The following is a 23,360-nucleotide window of genomic DNA, read 5'->3' on the forward strand; positions in this document are numbered from 1 at the left end:
AGGGTTGGAGAATATACGAGAAAACATGTATCTCCCTTCACCAGCTGAAAAGTTTTGACCTTGGCTAACTCTGAAATCACAATGACAGCACTGACAGGTTTTTGCTATAGTTTGAAGAGCAGAAGTTTGCCTGTAATGCTTTATCAAATTATTACTTCATTCACTTTATCAGATGTAAAATATCTGAGATTAGTTATTAACTTTAAATGCTTTATCCTAATCTGTTCAGTCTTACTGTATGGCTTTTTATAACTGAAATATTGTTTCATTGGTACTGACTCCCTCACTATTTTTGAGGATGATTTCCTGCCTGTAAGAGCCTCAGAGTAGACTAGGTTTGGGATTCTGTGTGAATTCTGAATGGCACTTCAGCCAGGCAATTTATACCTTTTTAAGGAATGGTATGAAGCGTGAAGGCAGATGGTCCCTGAGGGAACTTCTTCTGTGTTGTGCCTGAAGCAGCCTCTACTGCTCCCTTTTATGGAGGGTCCTGGGGCCCCTGAGGTATGGGAAGATGTTTGTGACCGGTGCTGTATTTACTCCAGCTCTTCAGCAGGTCCTTTTCAGAGGGTCAAGGCTTCATCGGTTTTTGGGAAATATCCCAGCATGAGGGAGGTTCTTCCCCCATTACACTCACAGCTCTGCATACTGAGGATCCAAAGCCAGAGGACCTCACTGCCATGCACGATTTGTACCATCCCCTTCTCCTGTGAGCAGAGCTAGGCACTCCTTTTGGAGCACACACCACTAGTGCAGATAAGATGGAAGCTGCATGAAGGTGGTCTACAGTAAAACGTCTGAATCCTGTTCTTGTAAAGAAACCTTTCTAAAAGGCAAGTCTTTATGTTAGAGAAGTTCTTTTGTTATTTTAAACATGTTTGGTACTTGTACTGAGAGTATGAGATCATCTGCTACCCTGCTCATAAAAAAAAAGAAGACAAAAAAAAAAAAAAGAAAAAAAAAAAAGAAAGAAAAAAAAAAAGGTTGATTTCCCAAACTGAGAGAGAGGACAGATAAGGTGTTACCTTTTAATTGTTACTGCAGTTTGAAATTTCCCTGAAGGAAGACAGGGGAAAGAATCATTACCACAGTAAACCGGTTAAACAGGAAGGAATGCTTCTGATGGAAAGTTACACCCCCTTCATACTGAAAGTACATAGGTCATCTAAATGTGTCTGTGAACAGGAAGACATAGGAGACTGTATATTCTTCTAACAAATTATGTATTTCAGGTAAGAAGTTGCAAGAAATATTCTTACGGCTTAGCAAGTGGTCCAGTTATCTCCTCCTGGGTTCTGGCAAAAAGGGAAAATGGAGCCCACAGTGCACGAAGCTTTTGTACTAGAACACATGTGCATGCTGAAGTAAGGAAAGTATTTTTGTGTGCTTGGACGGCAACTACATCATTGTGAGCATTGCATGATGCTGTCAAATCTCTTGGTTTGTAGTGAATGCTTTACAGTGTTTATTGGGATTCTCCCTTAAAGCCCCCAGTCCCAGAACCATAGGATTATGTGAAAACACAGCTGTCATTTAAAAGGAAAAGGAAGGATTCATAGCCATGGGGAAAAAATCCCAAACCCTCTAAAATGTGAATTCAGAAACTGCATGCAAGGCAGAGAAAATTAATCTTAAAACTTAATTTTACTTTTTTTAATGCATTATAAATTTTGCCTTCTAAGTGATTTTTGAAAATTCAGTGTTATCAATGTACTTTGCGTGGTTCAAATGGAGTAATAGTTGCTGGCAAAAAGCCAAATAATTTCCTGAAGTTCATACGCTGTTTTGAAAAGGAACAGGATTTGGCCCAAATATGGAGCCGAATCTTACAAACCAAACCAGCAGGTAAGACTTAAACCACCTAGATTTACAACATGGCATGCTTATTTTCCAGTTTTAATGGTTCCTTTTAAATGCAAGCTTATGTAAGAGAGATGCAGTGCTACAAACGGTGCTGTACAAGCTCCTGCTCCCTGCCAGGCCCTCCCTCTGCTGTGATCCGGGCTGGGAGAGGGATCCAACTGCACTGTGTAGACTTCTGGTTCCTTACGTGGCCTTCCCAGCCCCCTGAGGAGAACAGGGAAGCAGAATGCACAGACCAGCCTTTGGCACTATAGATAGATTGTATACTTTTGAAGATGACTAGGAAGGCAATACTTCTGCTGAACAGTATGGAGCGTGCGGGAGATAAGCATTCATGTACAGATAGATGGAGGTGGGGGGTGTGTGTGAATATTTGTCTGCTGGAGAAATACGGGATGCTGTACATGAAAGCCTTAGGGGTGAATGAGCTGTTAGACATTTATGTGTCATTATAAACTGAATTTGTCTGAAATATAAAGAAAAAAAAAATTCAAAACTGCTGAAAGGTCATAAAAGGTTGTTGGTTTTTTCTTTATTTTGTTTTTGGTTTTTTTTGTTGGGTTTTTTTTTTGTTTGTTTGTTTGTTTTCTGTACCTCAATTATTGTCTTCCAGGCAGCCAAACTTTATTAAGGAAAATGAAGCTGGAGGGAGATAGCAGTCTTTTATTATTTTTTTTTCCCTGAAATATTCCAATTTTCAAGATCAAAAAAATAAAGAATAAAATATGTTCTCTTTCTTGATTTAATGAATATATAATTTTCTTTCTTGTTTTCGTTTACTTACCTGCTGTAGTAATGAGAAAAAGAGGAAGATGTAAATGTTGAAAAATTCATTTAAAAAAGTCTTATTATTATGCTTATTAATTTTTTCTGGAAAAAAAAAAGGGTGTCGTCTTAATCTAAAAACATAGTGAACCTCAGGATTCACTCTTAGAGAAAGCTGCAGAGACTGTAATTGAAGTTCATGCTTAGATCACCATTCAAATTGGCATGCAACGTTTTGGTTATCTGGCTTAGTGTGACTTCATAAATGCTTTTGTTACTCAACACAGTTAAAGCAAACCAAAGCATACAACACATGGAATCACTAAGTTGACTGCTTGAAAGAATAGTTCAGCCTCTAACTTGGAGATTTCATTTCAACCTATTTAATTTTTTGTTTCTTTTCTCATTCCTCACAGTGGGTGACAGTAGTCTATGTCACCTAGAGTTTGACTTCAAATGAAACAATAATAAATAAAGTTGTGATGAATACCTTCTGTTGCAATATAGATTTTCATTGCAAGGCAGTATTATCTAAAGTAATACAGTATAGATTTTGGGGACATATTGGAAAAGCTATTTGTGGATCTAAGCCTTAGCAATTTCTGAGCACATTTTTTATCTCGATGGCTCCCCCCGCTCCCCCAGGGAGTATATATTTTTAATTGAATTATTAAATCAGATGTTTCTTTTAGGTGATAAGTATCCAGCAGAACTGTGTACTTCATGTAGTATTGCTATTCTGTGTCATTTGTATTTTTAGGCTACATCTGTATCAGTAAATGAAACAGGCCAACGCCTTGAGGACAAGTGGCCCAGAATAAATTTTTGTTTTAGAGCTAAACTCTCTTCCTAAATAAGATATCCTTATGCCTGCTGACAGCAGTCTCCATCACATGCTGCCCATCTGAACCATAGAACTATTGCTTGGCACATGCCAAAGTCATATCAGGAAGTTTGTGAGCAACAGCGTGAATGATGCTGAGCTTCTGCAGAAGCTCATGCCTTTGCCTGTTAATTTACTAAAAAAGATGCAACCTCAGGCTTTGAAGATACATCTGTTTTGAAAAACAAAGAAACAAAAAAGTCTGAAATTTATTTATTTATATTTGTTTTCCTTTATATATGCCATATCCAAGCTTTTGGGTTGTAGTGTTTTGAATGTTAATTGGAGATCTGTGTCTTCTATGTTTTTTGACTTAACTTTCTTTGCCTGATTGCAGTAGGATAAAAAGTAGTAGAATATGAAGAAATTTGCAGTGCAAAAAAGAGAAAGATGTGAATGAAACTGCCATTAAAGAAACCATCAATACAAAGCTTTCCTACCTGCTTGTTTTAGATTCCTGCATTGTGTGCTATACAAGTGTCAAGTAATGGAAATAATATGGAGATTTTCTTTAATGTTTGTCAGAATTAGTATCTTAGCATTTAGATCAATTGTTTCAGGAATCCTGTTGCAGCTTTTTAGGAGTCCAGGATAACTACAATAACTATTATTATTATTGTTATTATTATTATTTTTAAAGTCTGGAAATGAGGATCAGGCAACAGAATATTAAACCTTCTGATAAAGAAAATATTTCCACCATGTGTAGAAAGCTCTAAAGCCAAAAAAGACTGAAGAAGTGTACTGCTTTCATTATAATAGATATTTAGGTGGTTAACTTTTGTTATGTGCTTCATTTCAGTGTGTGCGTAGCTCCAGTTCTGAACATTACTCTCTTGACCTTGGAACTGTTGTAAGATTTCCCTGAGGATTAATAAGACCAAAGAGAAGAATCAATGATGGCGTACTTTGGGAGGGTGCCTTTCTCACACAAGGAATTTTTTGAAGGACACGCTGGGCACCAAGCATCTTACCCAATGTACCATTCTGGTTCTGCTGGAGAGATCCATCTAGGATTTGATCGAATAGTTGATGAAGTCAGCAATGAATTTTTTTTTTATGGTTCATCACATTCACATCATCATGGAGAAATTCTTTTCCCTTCAGACATCTTTGGTCCGAACGTGCTTGACAAGCAGTATTGTGAACAGCCTGTAGTTGCTCATGGTGATCTTTACCCTGGAAACCCTCTCTCACACTGGCAACAAGGCGCAGTGTCACCAGTGGTTGGCTTCAGATCTTCTTTACTCCCTGACTGCATAAACCCCTCACTGGTGGATCCCTACCCCTACAGTCAAAATAGAGAAGCCTATGGAGGGAATAGTCCAAGTATAGCCACAAATGTGTTTGATTCAAATGTGGAAAGACGCAACACAAGTCTGAGTTTGCAGATAGGCTTTGACAATGTGGATGCTCAGTGTCCTGTTTTCTTAGACAACTATCAGTTTGGACAAGAAGTGGGAGATGAAAGTGGAACTTGGGAAGCTTGCTTAACTGAAACTTCAAGAAGATGTGACATAAGACCTACCTGGCCCAGCAGCTGTGGACGTGACAGAGGGGTATTTAAATTTTCTTACATTAATAGTGCTTAAGGTTCTCAAATTTTACTCGTGTCTTTGCACTTTGTGTATTCACTTACACTGATGCAACATGGATTAGAAGCACTTGATTTAAAGACTTTATACAAAATGAAACATTTATACCTTGGGGGAAGCAAAAGCTTTTGCTCTTGCAGTGAGTGTCTGTCATGTGTCTTGCAATTCAGCTGGCCAAAAGCAACTGTGAGACTTCTTATTCACTTCTTATTTGGTTTTTACTGCTTCCAAAGACAGAGATGCAGGGAAGTGTCAGGTGTGTTTTCCAATAATTGTGCATCTTGATTTCATGGCAGTCATAATTTCCAACCTAATTTTTTATCTTTATGAGGAGAATGCTCTTAAACAAACAGTACATGATTAGTTAGGAAATTTTTATATATTATGAAAACCTCCAAGCATCTTTTTCCTTTGATTCTAATATCAGAAGAGAACCCAGCAGACCATAAAAAATGACTTTTGAAGGGGAGGTGGCTAGTCTGGCTAGCTAATGAGGATTTTATATGGGCAGAATCTGTGTCCTAGCTGTTTCATGTTTTAACCAACTTGTACTTAAAATGTCAATGTATTTCTCCAACCTACCTAGTAAAAAAGACTTCATTTAAAAGTATACTATGTTCCTCACCTAGTATAAAATGAAGTATCTCCGTTGCCTCTAATGGAAACCTGCCATTTTACACCAGAAGAGAATCTAGATTATGGTCTAGAATGCTCCAGTAGGCTCATTTTATGGCTCATTGAACCATAAAACTACCACAGAGGGAGAAATACAGAAATATAGAGTAAGATGTGTCTGAGAGAGATAACAAACCTTTGTAGTCTGATATGAATCCTGAGACTCAAAATAAGAATACATTATGCTGAATCTGTTTTTCTGTTGAGCCAGATTATTGTCTCTGTATCTAGTTTGGCAGACCTATCCCGATCCCGACAGATGAAACATATTAAGTCCTGCCTTCACCATGTTCTGCATGCACTTACGTGTGCATACATAACTATCTTCTAAAACCAGATGTATCTACTATAACTGCGGAAGCCAGGTCCTATAACACATGCTCTGTCTTTAGCTGTCCTTTTGAAGCAAATACTTCTTTTTTTCCTCCTTCCATCGGGTGTTCATAGCTCCATTCGTGGTTTTGCTGTTTTTAATAATGATGTCTTATGGGACTCCCATGACTCTCTCTGATGTTATATCTCTTCTCATTTTCTTTCTTTCAAAATCCTGACATAGAGAAGCAAAAAGAAAATGATAAATCCTCCCTTTTCTCTAGTCCTTGTTAGCATTCTGAATCATTATAGGAATCCTGAAATAGCCTACAGGATACCTCTGCACCATGAATATTAAAAGACGATTTAGGTTCACCATCTGCTTTTAACTCTCAGTGATCACAGCATCATAAAAAAAAGGGGAAGAGACACTTGATTGACTTGTTTCTATGTCTGTGAATAGGGAGAACTATAGAAGTAAACATACACAGACCCAGACAGATGGGGGGGGGGGGGGGGGGCGGGGAATACATCTGAGGGCAAGAACTCTTAAAACTAATCCTGGGCACCACATTTTGGAAGTTCAGTGATGAATACAAAAGTGGAGGGGATGAATAGGTGGAGAGACAAAAGGCTGTTGTTGCTTTTTACTTCTGATAGGAAAACTAAAGCATGCTGACATCATGATGAAAAGAACAAGCCTTCTCATGAGAAAAGTAGAAAATAGTGAGATACAAATGAGCATGAGGAGATTAAATTGTGGTATGGGAATAAGAGGCACTAGAGAAAGCAGCCTTATAAGAACCGGCACGAACACTTCTGTGACAGAGGAAGAGAGAATTATAGGGGAGGGAAGAGAAGAGATGAGTGAGTCAAGGGCGGCTACAATCGAATGTGTGGGAGGATTTGATTAAGTCAGGGAAGTATTTGAGCTGTTTAGCTAGAAGGGGAAGAAATGGGAGAGAGGAGAGAATTGATTTGTAGCAGAAAAATCAGTGTGGTCACAGGAATTCCTTCAGGGAAAAACAGCCATGTCAGGATAGAAAGAGAGCCAAGGCAAGGGACTGAACCTTGAGATGGTAAGAAAGGGAGAATAAAAGTTGAGAGAGAGAAGGGTAAAAAAACCACCTGTGTAAAAGTAACTCATTGCTACTGGATTGAGAGTGGAAAAGATAAGGAGGACTGTGGGGTGACAGGGCTGATGTTAAGACTGTCAGAGTGGTCGGAAAAGTGGAACATGACAGTAAAAGAAAGAGAACAAGCCCATACTGGATTGGTGAGAGCCAGCATGAGTTGAGTAAATGATACATCTGACTAATAGGAGATAAGAACCAAGACTGCAGACAGAGCGAAATGGAAAGGATGCTGAAACATGGAGATGAGCATTGAGATAGGTCATAGGTATGCAAGGTGAAATATTCACATTGCTGAAATCATATTGTCATTCTGATCCTTAGCTCTTGGATGCAGTTGTATGGCCCTTGGCTTTATTGAATGTGTGCTAATCAAAATATGTCCATATGTAATAAAAGAAATATAAATATATATATATTTATATTTCATATAAAAATATGTAATAAAGGAAACATTAATTTTCTCTAGCCCTGTCATCATGAAGTCAGATGTTAAAAAATATTAAAGAAACTGTCTTCATAACATCCCTGTGAAAAGACATTTTATTTTATCTGTATTAGAAAGAAAATGGAAATAAAATTTTAAAAGTATCCAATAGATTTGCCTGTTCCATGTACAATATTCAGAATCTAAAGTTTTCAGAATAACTAGCAAGACTCAATTCTTCACCCAAGCCCAACCATCAGATTAAACTCCATGATTTCAGTTTGGGTGCTCCAGAAATGAGAAATACACAATTAGCGTTCAAGTTTGGGAAGGATGGTTGTCCTGGTTTCAGGTGCGATGGAGTTAATTCTCAGGAGCTAGAACGGTGCTGTGTTTTGGCTTTGATGTAAGACTTTTCAGTTCCTCCGGCCTTGCTAGCAAGAAGGCTGGAGTGGCACAAGGAATTGGGAGGGGACACAGCCACATCAGCTGATCCAAACTAGCCAAAGGGATATTCCATACTATGGGACGTCATGCCTGGTATATATACCTGGGGGGTTGGCTGGGGCAGACAGGTCATTGCTTGGGGACTGGCTGGGCATCAGTCGGCAGGCAGTGAGAAGTTGCATGGTGCACCACGTGTTTCTTTCTTCCTTTCCCTCTGGATTTTATTCTTTCCCTTCCCCTTTTCATTATAACTGTTATTGTCATCATTGTTATTATTGTTCTTTCATTTTTATTCTATTTTGATTATTAAATTGTTCTTATCTCAGCCCTGGAGTTTCACATTCCAATTCTCCTCCCCATCCCTCTGTGTGAGGGGGGAGTGAGCGAGCAGTTGGGTGGTACTTAATTACCAGCTGGGGTTAAAACACGACAATGGTTCAGGTGACTTGACTCACACAATGTAAGAAATCTGTGGATGGGAAAAGATAGATTCCACTTACCCAGGGATGCACTCTGTTACTTTATTCCTGTTGTCATCAGTTCTTTCCATACACAATTCTCTGTCTCATTCATTGCACACTTTCAGATATTTGCAATGAGCAGAGAGTGGAATCCTATAGGTAAATAATGTGTGATTGTGTAATTAATATTTTACCTTTATATGCAATGGGAAGAAAGTAGTTTCTGGACACCTGAAAAGAGAAATGACAAAACTAAAGCTCTCATCCACATGATTCATAAATGGAGTTGGACCTATATAACTACTATGTACACCTCTGCCGCCAGAATGAGTTTGTATTAGTTAGCAATGATATATTGATTCCCTCTGTGTAGACTATTACTAGTCTGCACAATATTTTTATTTGCCATTAGGATTCACTCAGAAATGCTGCCAGCAAAGGCACGGAGAGGCAGAGGGCTCCTGTCTCCTGCAGGAGAGGGTCCAGCTTCCAGCTTTGTCTGTCAAGCTCCTTTTTGCCATCCTTTAATAATTACCTAATCACATTCTTCTTCAAGCCATGAACTTGAGGATCCATACCCATGTTCTCATGGTCAATCATCTTTTCCTGGTCTTGGCCCTCTCCTTGCTCAAGTCCTCTCTGTTCCTCCTTCCTCAGTTCACAATTGCAGTTTTGCTCCTTTAGTATCAATGTTATGTCCCAGCCTCATCTTTTCTTACCTGTGGCCTAGTTTCCTTAGCTTTTCATTTATCCACTACCTTTCTTTTTCATGCACTTGTTCTAGGGCACTGTACCTGCTCTGTAATGACAGAACTGCGGGTCAAAAAAGAGCTTTTTGTTTGTTGCTGAAAGCAGCAGGTTTCCAGCCTTTGCTCCTGTGGGAGTCTCCATCCACTGCTCCTGTAGGGTAGTCTTGAGTTGTCCCTCCTTTGCAGCACAGGGCTTGGGTGGTTCTTCACTCTGCAGAGTCCCTGTTAATCTCTTCTTCCGGCTGATCACGTCCTCCTGCAGCTCCTTCAGCAGCAGCTTGGCACTGCAGCCAGAGCACAGCTCCCACCAGCGAAGCCGCTGCCACTCCCAGACCCAGCGAGAGGCACTCGACAAGCCCCACAGACAGAGACCGGGGCTGCAGTATCCTTCCTCTGGAGCTCTGTTGTGTGCATTAGCCTCTGCTATCCACAGGGTCAGTTTCTGCACACCATGATGAAGATTGTGCCATGTGGCATGTCACCACCATCACTGCGTAGTCTTCAGTGAAGGTTCTGGGTTGCCTTTGCACCCCTACTGCAACAAGTGTGGCAGCTTTACCTTCCCACTTGTGCTCTGTGAGCTGTGCTCCTGCTGTAGAGCTCACTCACAAACACAGCAATGTCTTTCTGAGCTTGTTCTGGATTTAATTCCTCTGTCAGGAACACGGGGGTACACAACATTCCAGATGCCAACTTCCTAGACCCTTGTCAAATATACCTTTTTGTGGAATTGTCTACCCTAATGAAAATGTGAACAGGAATGGGGTTTGTTTGTGTTCTGGCATTTTTTTTATGACTACATAATTTTAGGAGACCATTACTGTTAACAAATTATTCATAATTTCTAAATAGTGAACCTCTACCAGAAGTTCTTACCACCGTCTGCTGACGTCAATTGTAAGGTGTCTAACCAAGGTGGAAAAAAATGAACCAGTGGAGATGCTAGGTTTTCAGTGACTTTTGAAGGAGCTTTTTTTCAGCAGTCCTTAGAATCAGGGGGTGATGGACTACTGATTTGTACTTCTAAATTTATTTTCACTCTTATTTCAGCCCTGAGGGTTATCCATTTTTTTGGTACCAGATATTTCAGTTTTTCCCTCTACTGATGATGCTTGCTTACTTTTAAATTTCATAAGCACTCTCCTAATGCTTGTGCTATTGCGGTTAATGAAAATACTATATACAGTGATACCCAAGACTGATGGTATCCATAAAAGAGTTGTAACTTTTGTGCTTTCAGTTCTGCCATTGTGATTTCCCCACTAGCCAGCTCCCAACAGATCTTTCATCTTTTATACTCATGCCATCTTTTAAACTGTAACTAAAATTTCCCAGCCTGCATCTTTTCATGTATATTGGAAAAAAAAATCTTGAATTTAGTATATTATTTATTATTAATGTTATAAGTTACATACTTGTACATACATTATTATTAAAATGATAAACACACCTTTCACCATATCTCAGTTTCCTCTTCTGTGACATGTCATTAGTTGCTTCTCTCTCTGAAGGGGCTTAAAAGTTGATGGCTTAGTTGAACCTTGTATCTGTCTTTATGTACCACAGCAGAATGGGCTTGGAGACATAAGAGCATTAAGCTCTTTCTTGGAGGTGATGTTCTGAGTGAAGGGTACTATGGCAAACAGACAAGGGGGTGCTTTGACCCAAAGCAGTGGCTCACAGCTGTGCTCCCCAAGTTTAGAGAAAGTATCTGGGGATTTTTTCATATTCAACAGAATACACTCACTTCCTGTTACTTGTCTTAGGGATTTGCCCGACAGGTTCATGGAATTTGAAGGGATACCGAGCTTCCTTCAAGGGCAGAAAGAGAGAAAGTAAGGATTAAAACTCAGCGCAGCATAACCTTCTTTACCCCACCCCACCCCCCCAGCCTTTTGTAAACTAAGCATATATCTTCTGCATTTAGAGTTACCTCTGCTCTGTCACTGGATAAATTTTGAAAGCTTTGTCTGGAATCCCTGTATTCTTCACGGAGGGGAAAAAAACAATTGCTAAACTCAGGGTAGCGGATGTTTTTTGACTTTTTGTTTTTTTCTCTGAAAGCATTTAGAGTGCAGTCAAAAGATTGCTATTTGTGCTTATTTGGAGCTCCATCATGTCAGGGGAGGGATGATGATGTATGAAAGTTAGTTCTCATGGAACTAAATGCAAGGTTAGCCTTATGGTCCTTCTGCTTCTGTTATCTAAATAACTGAACTCTGCTTCTTCTGGTGTCTTTTTGGTATGTTTTAGGCTACAAGTTGGTCTATCCAGCTGGTTGAAGCAAATCAAGGAAGTAACGAGAACACAGTTGCTTTTTGCAATGCAGTGGAGAAGTAAGTAATGAAAAAACTTTATTCAACCTACTATGACATTTCACTTATTTATATATTAATCGGATTGGTTATCCCTCTGTATTGGGTCTGGCTGAGATGGAATTAATTTTCCCCATAGCAGCCCTCACAGGGCTGTGCTTATATTGGTAGCTAATAACACACCAGTGTTTTGCTACTGCTAAGCAGTGCTCACGCAGCATAAAGGCTCTCCCTCCAGCATTCTCCCTTCACCTGTAGGATGGGAGTGGGCAAAATCTTTGGAGGGGACACAGCCAGGACAGAGGACCCAAACTGAACAAAAGGATATTACATACCATATAGCATCTGCTCAGCAATAAATGCTATGAGTAAGAAGGAGGAATAGGGGCATTTGTTAATACGACATTTGTCTTCCAGAGCAACCACTGTGTGTACTGAAACTCTACCTCCCAGCAACCGGCTGGACATTCCCTGCTGATGGGAAGTAGAGACAATCTTTTGTCTTCCTTTGCTTCCATGCCTGGCCTTTGCTTTTGCTTTTATTAAACTGCCTTTATCCTGACCCCCAAGGGTGTTTTTTTCATTTTATTTTCTCCCTCAACCTCATCCTCCTGAGGATGGAAGTGATAGAGTGGCTTGGTTGGCACCTGGCATCCAACCAAGGTCAACCCACCACACCCTGCATTCCTGAACTGTGCCATAATTCCAGTATCTACATAAATATGAAAGAGTTCCTAATTTTGATTTAAAGATTGTTAATAGAATGTTAATTCTAAGAATATTTTCTGCCTTAGAAGTCCCCTTTATCAGTGATAAGTACATTTAGCTCTTCAGTGTTGGTGGTTTATAGTGTGTGAAACTGAAGATCCATTGTCTGCCATTGCCTTGCACAATATTAGTGCCTGTGTAGCTTGGAGCAGGAGAAAAGGATTGGAAGAACTGACTGATGAAGAACACAATTATTATATACTGTACAATGAAAAGTGAGACTTAGTAAGCCACAAAAACTCCTTTAACTTTTGTTTACCATTACTGTTAGTAGTGTGGCTTAATTGGATAAAACTTTTTTACTTTTGTAATCTTTGGAAAAAGAAATTGTGTTGAAATCCAAGAGCACTAAGAAATACAGATCTTTAGATTAATTTCTCCTTTTTTAGATATTCACTGATCATGCTATCAAGTTGTTAGCACAAACACATGCTTTTCCCTGCAGAAAAATATTTGGAAAATGGAATGCTGATTTTTTTAAATATATATTAGACTTCAATTAATTGACTGTATTGAAGGTCAGCCAAGCTTGCTTCTCTTAAGAGAAAAAAAGAAAAAAAAATCCAGTTTGCCACTGCTCTGAAAGTAACAGTGAATATATTATATATTCATACAGGGTGAATGGTCACCTTCAAAACATACTCATTCACATAAGTCTCAGTTTTCTTTTTTGCCACAGTTCATCAGTCTGAACCCCAAACCAACTCTGTTAACATAAGATGTGTGAAAGCACATTCCACGTGACTGGCTTTCCTCTCAGATATTCAGATAAATATTCTATATTTAACTTTGAACTCTAATTACAAGAAAAGCTTTCTATTGATTTTTTTTTAATGAATACATGAGTCTATTTACAGGGCTAAAAAGATTAATAGAATTAAGCCATTCCTGTTTTTCAGTAACTTGTTTAACGTGTATCACCAGCAAGAAAATAAGAACAGACTTTGCTTTTCTTCTATCAAATAAATGGAAAAGCATTCTTAAGTCAAAATGTCACAGCACATAAAAGACCAAAAAATGTCATAAATTTGTAAACAACAAACATACTCAGACTTGCCAAATGAGCATCCTTCCAGTCCCCAAAGAATCTCAATACCTGGCAGTTTCATATATCAGAGGCAAGATTCAGAATTCAAACTCTGTGTCATGCAGACTTGTACCTCTAGCATGTAGCTCAAATAGAAACCCATCATGTTTTTTCTCTAGGTAATATCTGTACAGGTAGCAATCTATAATTGAAACACTTAATTGTACACAACTATCAACAATTTTCAAAATCCTTTTATCAGGTTACTTCTACAATTATGGACATAGTGAATGTTCATCCATGAGTGGCTTTGGAATACATCCTAAAAGGGGTTTGACACTTGAAGATGCCACACTGATAGTCTCAGGATCCAATGCTGCAAAATGCAGCATTCTTCCACCTCCGACTGACTTTATGGATGTACTCTGCACCACAGAGAAAGACATAGCATTAAGAAATGCTGTGGAATAGCAGATCCCTCTAAATGTTAGTGCTTTCTGCATACACTGAATTGTTGCAGCACAGAAAGCAATTAGCACAAGTTCTTCTTCATGTAATACTTGAGTAGTACTTCAGTTATGCCTTGGAAGACTTAACCTTTCAAAATTTTGTGATGGGTGTGTTTTGCCCACCTGCTCAGGCCAGAAGCCCATTAAGTACTTGAAAAAAAATAGATGACCATAAATAAGCAACACTTTCCGGTCCCCCCATTATCCTAAATTATAGATAGTGTGGGGGTAGGGAAGGAGTTGAGGTTCATTTAGTTTTGAAAAGATGCCAGTAAGTTGAGGAGGAGATTGATGCCCGGTGTGTCTACATAGCCCATGAATGTGATGCTGGAAAAAGGGTATTGAAGTTTCCAGTCTTATTCAGTCCTTGGCATTCTTACAGTAACAGGTTACAAGAGTGAATTTGGTTGTAGGGGAGAGCTTTATGTGTAGCTTGTTCACAAAGAAAATAGACCGACATCAACTACATAGGTCACCAAAGCAGCCTCTGTAGCATAATGATTTTTTTACTATACATGTAAATCTACCTCATGCTGGAAGTATTGTCAAGCCTCATTTCCTCCTACCCCACTGGAACATCATGCCCCCTGGCTTTTCATGATAAGAAATGGACTGCTTCATTGCATTATTAATTTTGGAAGCCTAGGCTTTTTTTTTCCTTGTAGAAATACATGGCATGAAAGTGTTCATGCTGGTGTTTGAAAGACTTGGGCAGCAGCCCTGAGGCAGGAGTTAACATACTAATGAAGAACTTTATGCGAGAGAACTGTTGCTCAAAATACACTGTAATCAGAGACAGTATAAAGCATTGCCAACTCAGAAGCTACAAAATGCTCCTTGAACTAACAAACAAAAAAGAATGCAGTATGCTTACTACAGGATGTTTGAGTTGTTGACTAAAATATTCAGGCCAATTAGTGAAATGTAAAGCTTCTGCTGGTACAATATGTGCCCTTACCTGCAGCTGCAGAGTGTATGTGCTTAAAAAGCAAGTTTAATCTCAGATGACAGGCATAATACCTGTGACCAGTGTTCATTAGGAAATGCTACCTCAGGAGGAATTAGTTTCTGCAGGTCTTCAGTAATTGGAAGGAGGAGGGGCAATATATTTTAAAGGTAATGGTATATCAGAGAGTCTCAATGACTGTAACAGTTATTGCTCTCTACAGACATTTACGTAACTACCTAGGGTTTAGTAACGAGGATTTCAGACTGGATTCTAGAGCACTGTGAAAACAGGGACTTCTTAAGATTTTGCATAGAAAGCCTGTTCCTGTATGTATTTTGACCAGCTGTCCTAGCAGCAGCTGTCTGTGCACATGGTTTTGGTTAGTTTTATGTTAAAACTCTGTTATTTAAGCACCTATTGAGCACATTCATTTCTACTGTTCTCAGTGTAAGCTGAAGTCTGTGTTTAAACTCCTTTTGGGTTCTCTGAGGGTCCAGTTCAGCAGTGATTCTGTGAAGTTCATGAAGATTTTACTGATGGTTTTCCTATTAAGTAAAATATGTAGTTATACATACGCTATCTAATATGTATGAAAACAAGGTTTGAGTTTCTACCTTTTTCACAGAATCATAGATTTATAGAACCATTTAGGTTGGAAAAGACCTTTAAGATTATCAAGTCCAGCCATTAACCCAGGACTGCCAAGTCCACCACTAAACCATGTTTTCTAACCCTAAGCACCACATCTATGCATTTTTTAAATACTTCCAGGGCTGATGATTCCACCACCTCCCTGGACAGCCTGTTCCAATGCTTGACCACCCTTTCAGTGAGGAAACTTCTTGTAATATCCAATCTAAACCTCCCCTGGTGCAACTTGAGGCCTTTTGCTCTTGTCCTATCACATCTTATCTGGGAGAAGAGACCTACCTTTCAGGTAGTTGTAGAGAGCAATAAGGTCCTCCCTGAGCCTCCTTTTCTGCAGACTAAAAAATCCCAATTCCTTAAGCTGCTCTTAATAACACTTGTGCTTCAGACCCTTCACCAGCTTCATTGTCCTTCTCTGGACACTCCAGCACCTCAGTGTCTTTCTTGTAATGAGGGGCCCAAAACCGAATGCAGTATTCAAAGTGCAGTCTCAATAATACCGAGTACAGGGAGAGTATCACTTCCCTTTTCCTGCTGGCCATTGCAGATCACTATCTCAGATATAAGCCAGGATGCTTTTGGCCTTCTGGGCCACCCGGGCACACAGCTGGCTCATGTTCAGCCAGCCAGCAGCAGCACCCTAGGTCCTTTTCCCCCAGGCAGCTTTCAAGCCACTCTTCCCCAAGCCTGTTGCCCTGTGTGGGGCTGGTGTGACCCAAGTGCAGGACTCAGCACTTCTTCTTGTTGAACCCCATACAATTGTCCTTGGCCCATCAATCCAGCCTGTTCAGATCCCTCTGCAGAGCCTTCCTGCCCTCAAGCAGATCAACATACCCCTCCACTTGGTGTCATCTGCAGATTGCTGAGGGTGCACTTGATACCCTCATCCAGGTTGTTGATAATGATATTAAACAGAACAGGCCCCAGTACTGAGCCCTGGGGAACAGCACTTTTGACCCCAGTACTTGTTCCCTCTCTTTGCACAAAATTTTATTCCTAACAGCTCCTTATGTACTATTATTGTAAGTATTTTGTAGAATTTTTATTTTGTTATTATAAGAGATGTGAAACGCCTATTTAGACATAATTTCATCACATGTTCTTTTCAGAATAAGAAATGCCTATCCTGCTTTTGACTTGAAGACAAACACGGGGAAAATCTGGAGTGTTGCAAGAAGGTTCCCAGACCACATTCTTGATGAATCAAAATTCAAAATCAGTGTTTGGACAGATTCTTCACCATATCCTCTGCTTCTTTCACAGAGTGGTAAGTGATTGAGGTGTCCATATCCTTCCACAATTCAGTTCCATGGAGATGATAATGAAATGCATGTTATCTGGAAAGATAACTGAAGAGCAGGCCTTATGTGAGTCTTGAGTGTATAGTTTGTCAAACGTGTTTAGTATATGTGCTGTAAAATCTAAATCACATTAAATATCAAATTTTGCTATTGTGTAGATCTCTGCTTTCTTTAATCACAATTGGGACCAATTCTGGCAGTCTCAAATAGGCCATCATTCAGACTTTGATCCAGAAGGGATTTAAGCTTGTGCCTTATTTGAAGTTTAGGGGTAGTTCCCATATAGTTGTGGAAATTTTCACAGCCTTGACTCTGTTTCTGAAATCCAAGACTTAAGAGTCTGCAGTCACTAAAACTCCTCTGCACCCAAGGTTATGTAGAGGTCAGGGAAAGTACTAGTCAGTCATAAAATGAATGAAGAAATTCCAACTGAGTGGGAAGAAAAAGAGAATAATTAAGAATTGGAACAGTTCACCCATGGAGGTTGTGGAGTCTCTGTCCTTGGAGGATTTTAAGGTCATACAGGACAAAACCCTGAAAAAGCTGGTATGAATTCAGTGTTCATCCTCCTTTGGAGAGGAGGCTATACTAGGTGAACCTACTGAGGTCCTTCCCAACCTAAGTTATTCTGTCACTAGTGTGACAGAAGCTGCCACTGCTCCTGTGCACCCTGTATCTGTGGTGGATGGGAGAATATTTGATTCCAGCTCTGGTAATTTTTACTTCTTAAGGAACATATGCAAGAATGAAATAAATTGTCTTCTTCCTCTCTTCCTGAAGTGCTGCTTTAAGTAATATTTTTTTGTTTCTTTGTGTTTGTTTTTTTTTTTAATAAATCATTCCTTCAGTTGTCAAGGAATTATTTGGCTGTATCAGGCTGAGTATTACATTGATGGGTTGAAAGCTGAAAATCCAAAGCTCTATAGAATGTCAGTCAATGTGCACTAAAAAAAAAATAAAATCTTAATAAATAAGATAGCCAAGACTTACACACTTATTCATACAAGTTTGCTTGATTTGGGAGCATCTACATAGTTACTGGAAAGCCTGGAAAAGTAGTAGGTTGTACCATCTCAAACCAATATTTTGTGGATGGCATGAAACAAAGGGCCAAAGGTCTTGGGACACTTGGGCCAGAAGATAGTATTTCCAGCATTTCTGTCAGTGAGGCAAGAGATCTACAATGAAGTTCCCTGTAATGCAAAGTTGCAACTACTGGAAAATGTTTTATCATTTATTTACCCTACAGATTGTTCAATTTTCAGTCTGCTTAACTTTATTTACAAAAACACTTCAGAAGGCACAGCTAAAACTGAATGGCATGTAAGAAACAGTCCCTATCCTAAACTTGCTTACAGATAAGTAAACAATAAGATATAATTAAAGTGGAGAGAGGGAGTACACTTTTTTGCAGAATCTAATATAAAGAATTGTTCAATCATGCAAAAACATTTGGCAGAGTAAGGAAAGGAAAATGCGTCTATGGAGTGCAAATGATTGATACCAGCAAGTTCCAGATTTTTTCCTTTAAGTGACCTGAAAAAAAGTGCATGTTACAATTTTAGTTCAAGATTCTTTGCCATTCTTCTTTTTAGGGTGTTTAATGTTAGCAAACAGGCACTGCAGTTTACACGTCAAACCAGCTATGAGGAGTTACTTAAAACAGGATGTCGTCAAAGGGCTAGGTGTTTTTAAAACTAGTAAAACTGGGAGAAAATGTTTAATTGAAGTGGCTTTCTAAGCAAAAGAAAAATGGCTTTGCTAAGAAAATGAAAATTTTAAGAAGGAACTTTTGAATTTGTTATGCATTTTTTTTCCCTGGGGAATACTAAATCAAAGCAAAAACCAAGCTACTTGTGGTAACCAACTCTGTTTTATTTCAGCTTTGTTTTTGTCTCAGCCCCCTCCCTTAGAAATGTCAGCTCTTCTCTGAAGTTTCTTTCTCAGTATTGCATCCCCTTAAATTTTCCTGCAAAAACAATTTTACATTTCTTGGTTTGTTCTAAAACGGTAGCATAGCAGCTCTGAAACAGATTTGCTGCTATGAATTGGCTGCTCTGGGTGACTGCGTAACATTTAATGGAACACCGTTAAACCCAGTTAGACTGGTAGGTTAGACTCAGTTTTAAGTAGCTGTCTGAACATGGACCAGTGTAAATTCATCAACACACAAGTCTTGGTTATATATTTAGTTTCTGGGGATTTGTATTTAACTGTAGGTAGTTTCCATTTTTATGGAAACTTCAAGCTTCTAGTAAGAGCTCTTATGGCTGCTAATTCTGAAGTAATAAAGAAATACCATGAATGAAAAACTGAAAAGAAAATCGACTTTGGCTTTTTTGTTATCAACTACAGACAATGAGATTCCCTGAGAATTGTGGAGGAAGTCTAGACTTTTATTTTGCATTGTAAAACCATCTTGGTACGTTACATGAAGACTTTGCACTAAAGATTCAGATCTTTTTTCTGCTAGAGAGAGGTATCTCCTACCTGCAGCATCAGTGCTGGTGCAGTGTGCTCTGCATGCCTGTAAAAGATGAAACTTGTCAGATGTTTGCAATTTGACTGCCAGATTATGCAGCTATTCTTTTCCATTTTTTGATCAGTTCTTCTAAAATGTACAGGGAGGAAGTGTATTAGCAAGGCTGGAAAATGGCTTAAAAAGATGAAGTAACGCTGAACTCACAATGTTAGAATATTTATGAACAGCAGATTGTACGAACTGACACAGAACTTCTTAATTTATATGCATTATATGTAGTATTACATGTAATATATTACACATTTCTATACTATTATGACTCTACATACTGTTAAATAATATTCTTATAATATTTTACATATGTATATATATAATGCATATAGCATTAATCTACTTCTTGGTTTAGGCTAAAAAGGTGTGCACAGCAGAAACATTAGAAAGTAAAATTCTGGAGCCTTCTTGGGTCATGATAGGCAACAGAGTCAACTTCTGCATCAGACCATGATCTCACAGGGTAAATGTACCAAGAAATTCATCATGAACATTAAAGAAACAAAAAAAGAATAACATTGCCACTTGTCTCTTCCTTTCTGCATGGAACAGTTGCTCAGCTTTTTATTATAGCTACCTAAAAAATTGCTAACTGCCTCAAAATTGACATAGATTCTGTGACGAGTATTTCGAAGCAAAATTTAAAAAACAAAAGAAAAAAAATCAGGTGTGGCTTGATCTAATTCCTCTTGATGGAGCTAGTCTGCAGCAGTAGTTAAGAATTGCAAAAAAAAAAATTATATATATCTTATTTTCTTTGCTCAAGTATCTAGCCTGGAATTCCCTTGCAAGCTACTACTAATTTTTCTTGCTATCTTTATTTACAGGTGGCTGTATCACTCACGACTTTATTGTAGAGATCCTCCATTGCACAAATCGACACTCAGTCCAGGAGGAATGCCTTCTAAGTGTTTGCGGGTCTGATGAATTCTTACAAAAGTAAGTATCTCATTAGGACATGGTATTGAGTATGTATTGTGTAATACGAGCTGGGCTTTTGATGCACTCTGCTTATGTGCCATGTAAAGAGAACCATAGGGAGGGTAAGAACATTATGTTCCAAACACTTAATGTATAGTTTCTGAAACTCACAGAACACATGGTAATTATGTTCTACAGAGATGATGGTGCGCCCTGGTGCAAGGAGTCAGATTCTGGCCCCTTTATGTAAACTTTGTGCAACCTTAATTTCTTTCACTCCAATGCCCTTCTGGTCTTTCTTATCTGTAATACAAGGATGCTGCTCCTCCCAGTATCTCACAGGAGTGTTATAAGCTTGAGGAGGTATGCATGTACTCAAAGTGGGAAGTCACCAAAAAGAGGAGATAGTATTATACAGCTGCATAATAGGTGATTTTACTTCATATCCAGTTGTACCAGTAGCAAAGCAAATGAAGTCAGCACTTTGATGCTGACTGCAAGTTGAAGAAAAACACATTGTATGTACAAACCAGTATTTCTGAATGTATGTAGTCTACAAGTAAGGAAGTAAATGCTCTGATTCACATTCATTCAAGTAAACTCTTGTGGTGGTTGAAGGCACTACTGGCCTCAGCTAGTTGTTTCTTAACCTCTGGCAGCTTAAATTCATCTGTCAGCAAAAGTGAGCAGATTTTGTGTTGAAGCAGCTAAAGTGCAGGCTGTTGTCAGCTGTACTGTAGGGACTGTGACTTTTGGCAGAATGGGAGAAGTTGGCAGTTCTCTGTGGTAACATGTTAAGCTGGCGTTGCAGGAATCATGGCTCATCAGTTGACATAAAGAACATTAAATAAAATAGAATATGTCTATAATCAAAAGGGAAATATTTTGAAGCGGTCCTGTTTGCAGTATAGCATAAAGATTAGCAGAACTAGCCTGGAGCAAGTCAACTTGATTAATGAAAGTAATGTAGTTGTGAGAGCAGGTTTCACACTGTGTAATTAGCTTTGTTCTATATCCAACTTGGACACTTTGCTCTTACACAGGTCAAATGTTCAGATGTTTATGATGAATTATGCTTTGCAACTAAAGATGGAGACTACAACATTTCTAAGCCCACTCTTGTCCAAACCTCCATAAAGCAGAAGCTAGTACAGCAGTGCACTGTGCAAAGCATTGCAACACCAGAACCACTGAGTGTAGGTCACACATAGATCTGTTAATTACATAAAAAGCCAGAGGTTTGGGGGTTTTTATTATTATTATTTTCAAGACTCCCTTCTCATTGCAAACTAATTGCTAACGCAAATGGAAATAATGAGTCACTGTACTGAGGGTGAGCTCAGTGCATTTCAGTACAGTGTACAGTATGTTCTAAACAGTTTTATTTTCACTGGTGGGAAGAATGTATCAATAGCAGACTGTTTAAATTCCTGCACTTGCAGCATCTCTGCACGTCTCATTAGCAGTGAAACAAGGTCAATAATGTTGTCAGCTTTTTTGCTTTGCTCCTTCACTCTTATGCAGAAAGCACTGAGCTGCACTTCTGGCCTCAGCAGCTTGCAATTCTACACTATGTCGTACTTTCAGCTCCCCTTCTTCTGCCTCCTCATCAGAGTCCTGTATCTGAAATTTGGAACCCCAGACCATTATTATCCCTTGGGTAGCTTAACATGGCCTGCGGAGTTGCCTCAGGGTGAAATTTTTCTTATGTTTGGGCAATCTTTTAGCACAAATTGCTTTCCTCACGATGTTGCTAACAGAGTGATTTGATGTACTTGTACAGAGTTCTTCCTCAGAAGAGTACTTGGAAATTGTTCAGCGATGAATTCCAGTAGAAGTTCCCCAAATTATGAGGCAGCAAAGGGAATAAATTCTTTGCTGCTCCTGCTTTACTGTAACCCAGAAAAAAACTAAAGTAAAGCCAAAAATGTGACATGATAAATTCTTATCAGACCAGAGTGGTTTAATGAAGCAGATAACATTGTGAAGATCTGTTAAAGCTTTAATTTGCTATTATATTGGACTGTATTAATAAGCACTTCACCCTGCCTTCTGCAGAAGCACCTGAAAGACTTGATGATTTCAAGAATCCGTTTAGCTTTGAAAGAGATAGGGAAAAAATACTTCTGTGTTAAGTGCACAAGCTTTCGTCATCCATTATTCCCTTCCTGTGGAGATCTCCTTGAGTTCACATCCTATATGACTCACCAGTGTCAGATTTCAAATATCCAAATTTTACAAAACTCAGAAGGCTGTGTATAAGCTGTAGGTCAGTCCTTAATAGAGCCATCTGTGAAGTTCTGATTTGGAATCTCATTTGGTTTCTGGTCTTTTAAGTTCATTTTGTTTACTGATGAGAAATCCTGGCCTTGCCTCAACCTACAGGCTTTCTTTTTCCTCCTGCACTTCCTTTTCCCTCAAGTTTTTCTTACAGGGCCTGTAGAAGCTATCAGGATTTGTTACCACTTTGTCCTTGCCCCTTCTGTCATTGTAAGGTGTATGTTAGTTACTTCCCCACTTGATTTGCTGCAGTTCCTTTCTTAGATGTTCAGTCTAAGTGGATCTGGAAGCAGAAAGAGACACTCCTTGAAAGAGTCTCTATTTGTGTCATCAATTTTTGCCACTATTAATGGAAGTTTCTGATTTTCATATGTATATACAGACCCTCCTTCTCCCTCCTTGTCCAGGTTTCCCAGCTGTGGGTGTGCTCTCCACTCCTTTACACTTGTCCTGTTCATAATAATCTTTTATTTCTTAGAGGGCCACCTGCTGTTTCTAAAAATTCTTCACTTTATCATCCCATTATCCAAACCTTTTACATCTACCTTTAAATCTTGCTGTCACAGTTTCCTGTCCTTCCTTAGACTTAGAATGGATGGCCTAAAAATGATTTTATGATACCCTTCATGAAAGATGTTTTATACAAATAAATTAAATTGGGGCTAAGCAACTTGTGTCAAATAACTTCTTGCTTTCAATGCCAGCAGCAAGCCAAAACAAACCTTTCTCATGTGAAAGAAAAAATCAATCCTCCATTTAGACATTTTGCCTTTAGAACTACAGGCCACAAACTCAGGGC

At 38.9% G+C, this 23,360-nt stretch overlaps 1 protein-coding gene across 1 annotated transcript in view; it reads left to right on the forward strand.

Moving 5' to 3' along the window:
* The first annotated feature begins 1,121 nt into the window (after nt 1-1,121).
* PIK3C2G (phosphatidylinositol-4-phosphate 3-kinase catalytic subunit type 2 gamma) overlaps nt 1,122-23,360 on the forward strand; it is a 208,249-nt gene continuing 186,010 nt past the window's right edge. The window contains 5 exon segments of the mRNA XM_037390442.1: nt 1,122-1,232; nt 4,314-5,070; nt 11,564-11,646; nt 16,636-16,793; nt 20,188-20,299. Of these exon segments, the coding sequence (XP_037246339.1) occupies nt 4,408-5,070; nt 11,564-11,646; nt 16,636-16,793; nt 20,188-20,299 (1,016 nt within the window). The 5' untranslated portion in view covers nt 1,122-1,232; nt 4,314-4,407.

This window comes from Falco rusticolus, chromosome 5, assembly GCF_015220075.1.
Source record: "Falco rusticolus isolate bFalRus1 chromosome 5, bFalRus1.pri, whole genome shotgun sequence".
Lineage (NCBI taxonomy): Eukaryota > Metazoa > Chordata > Aves > Falconiformes > Falconidae > Falco > Falco rusticolus.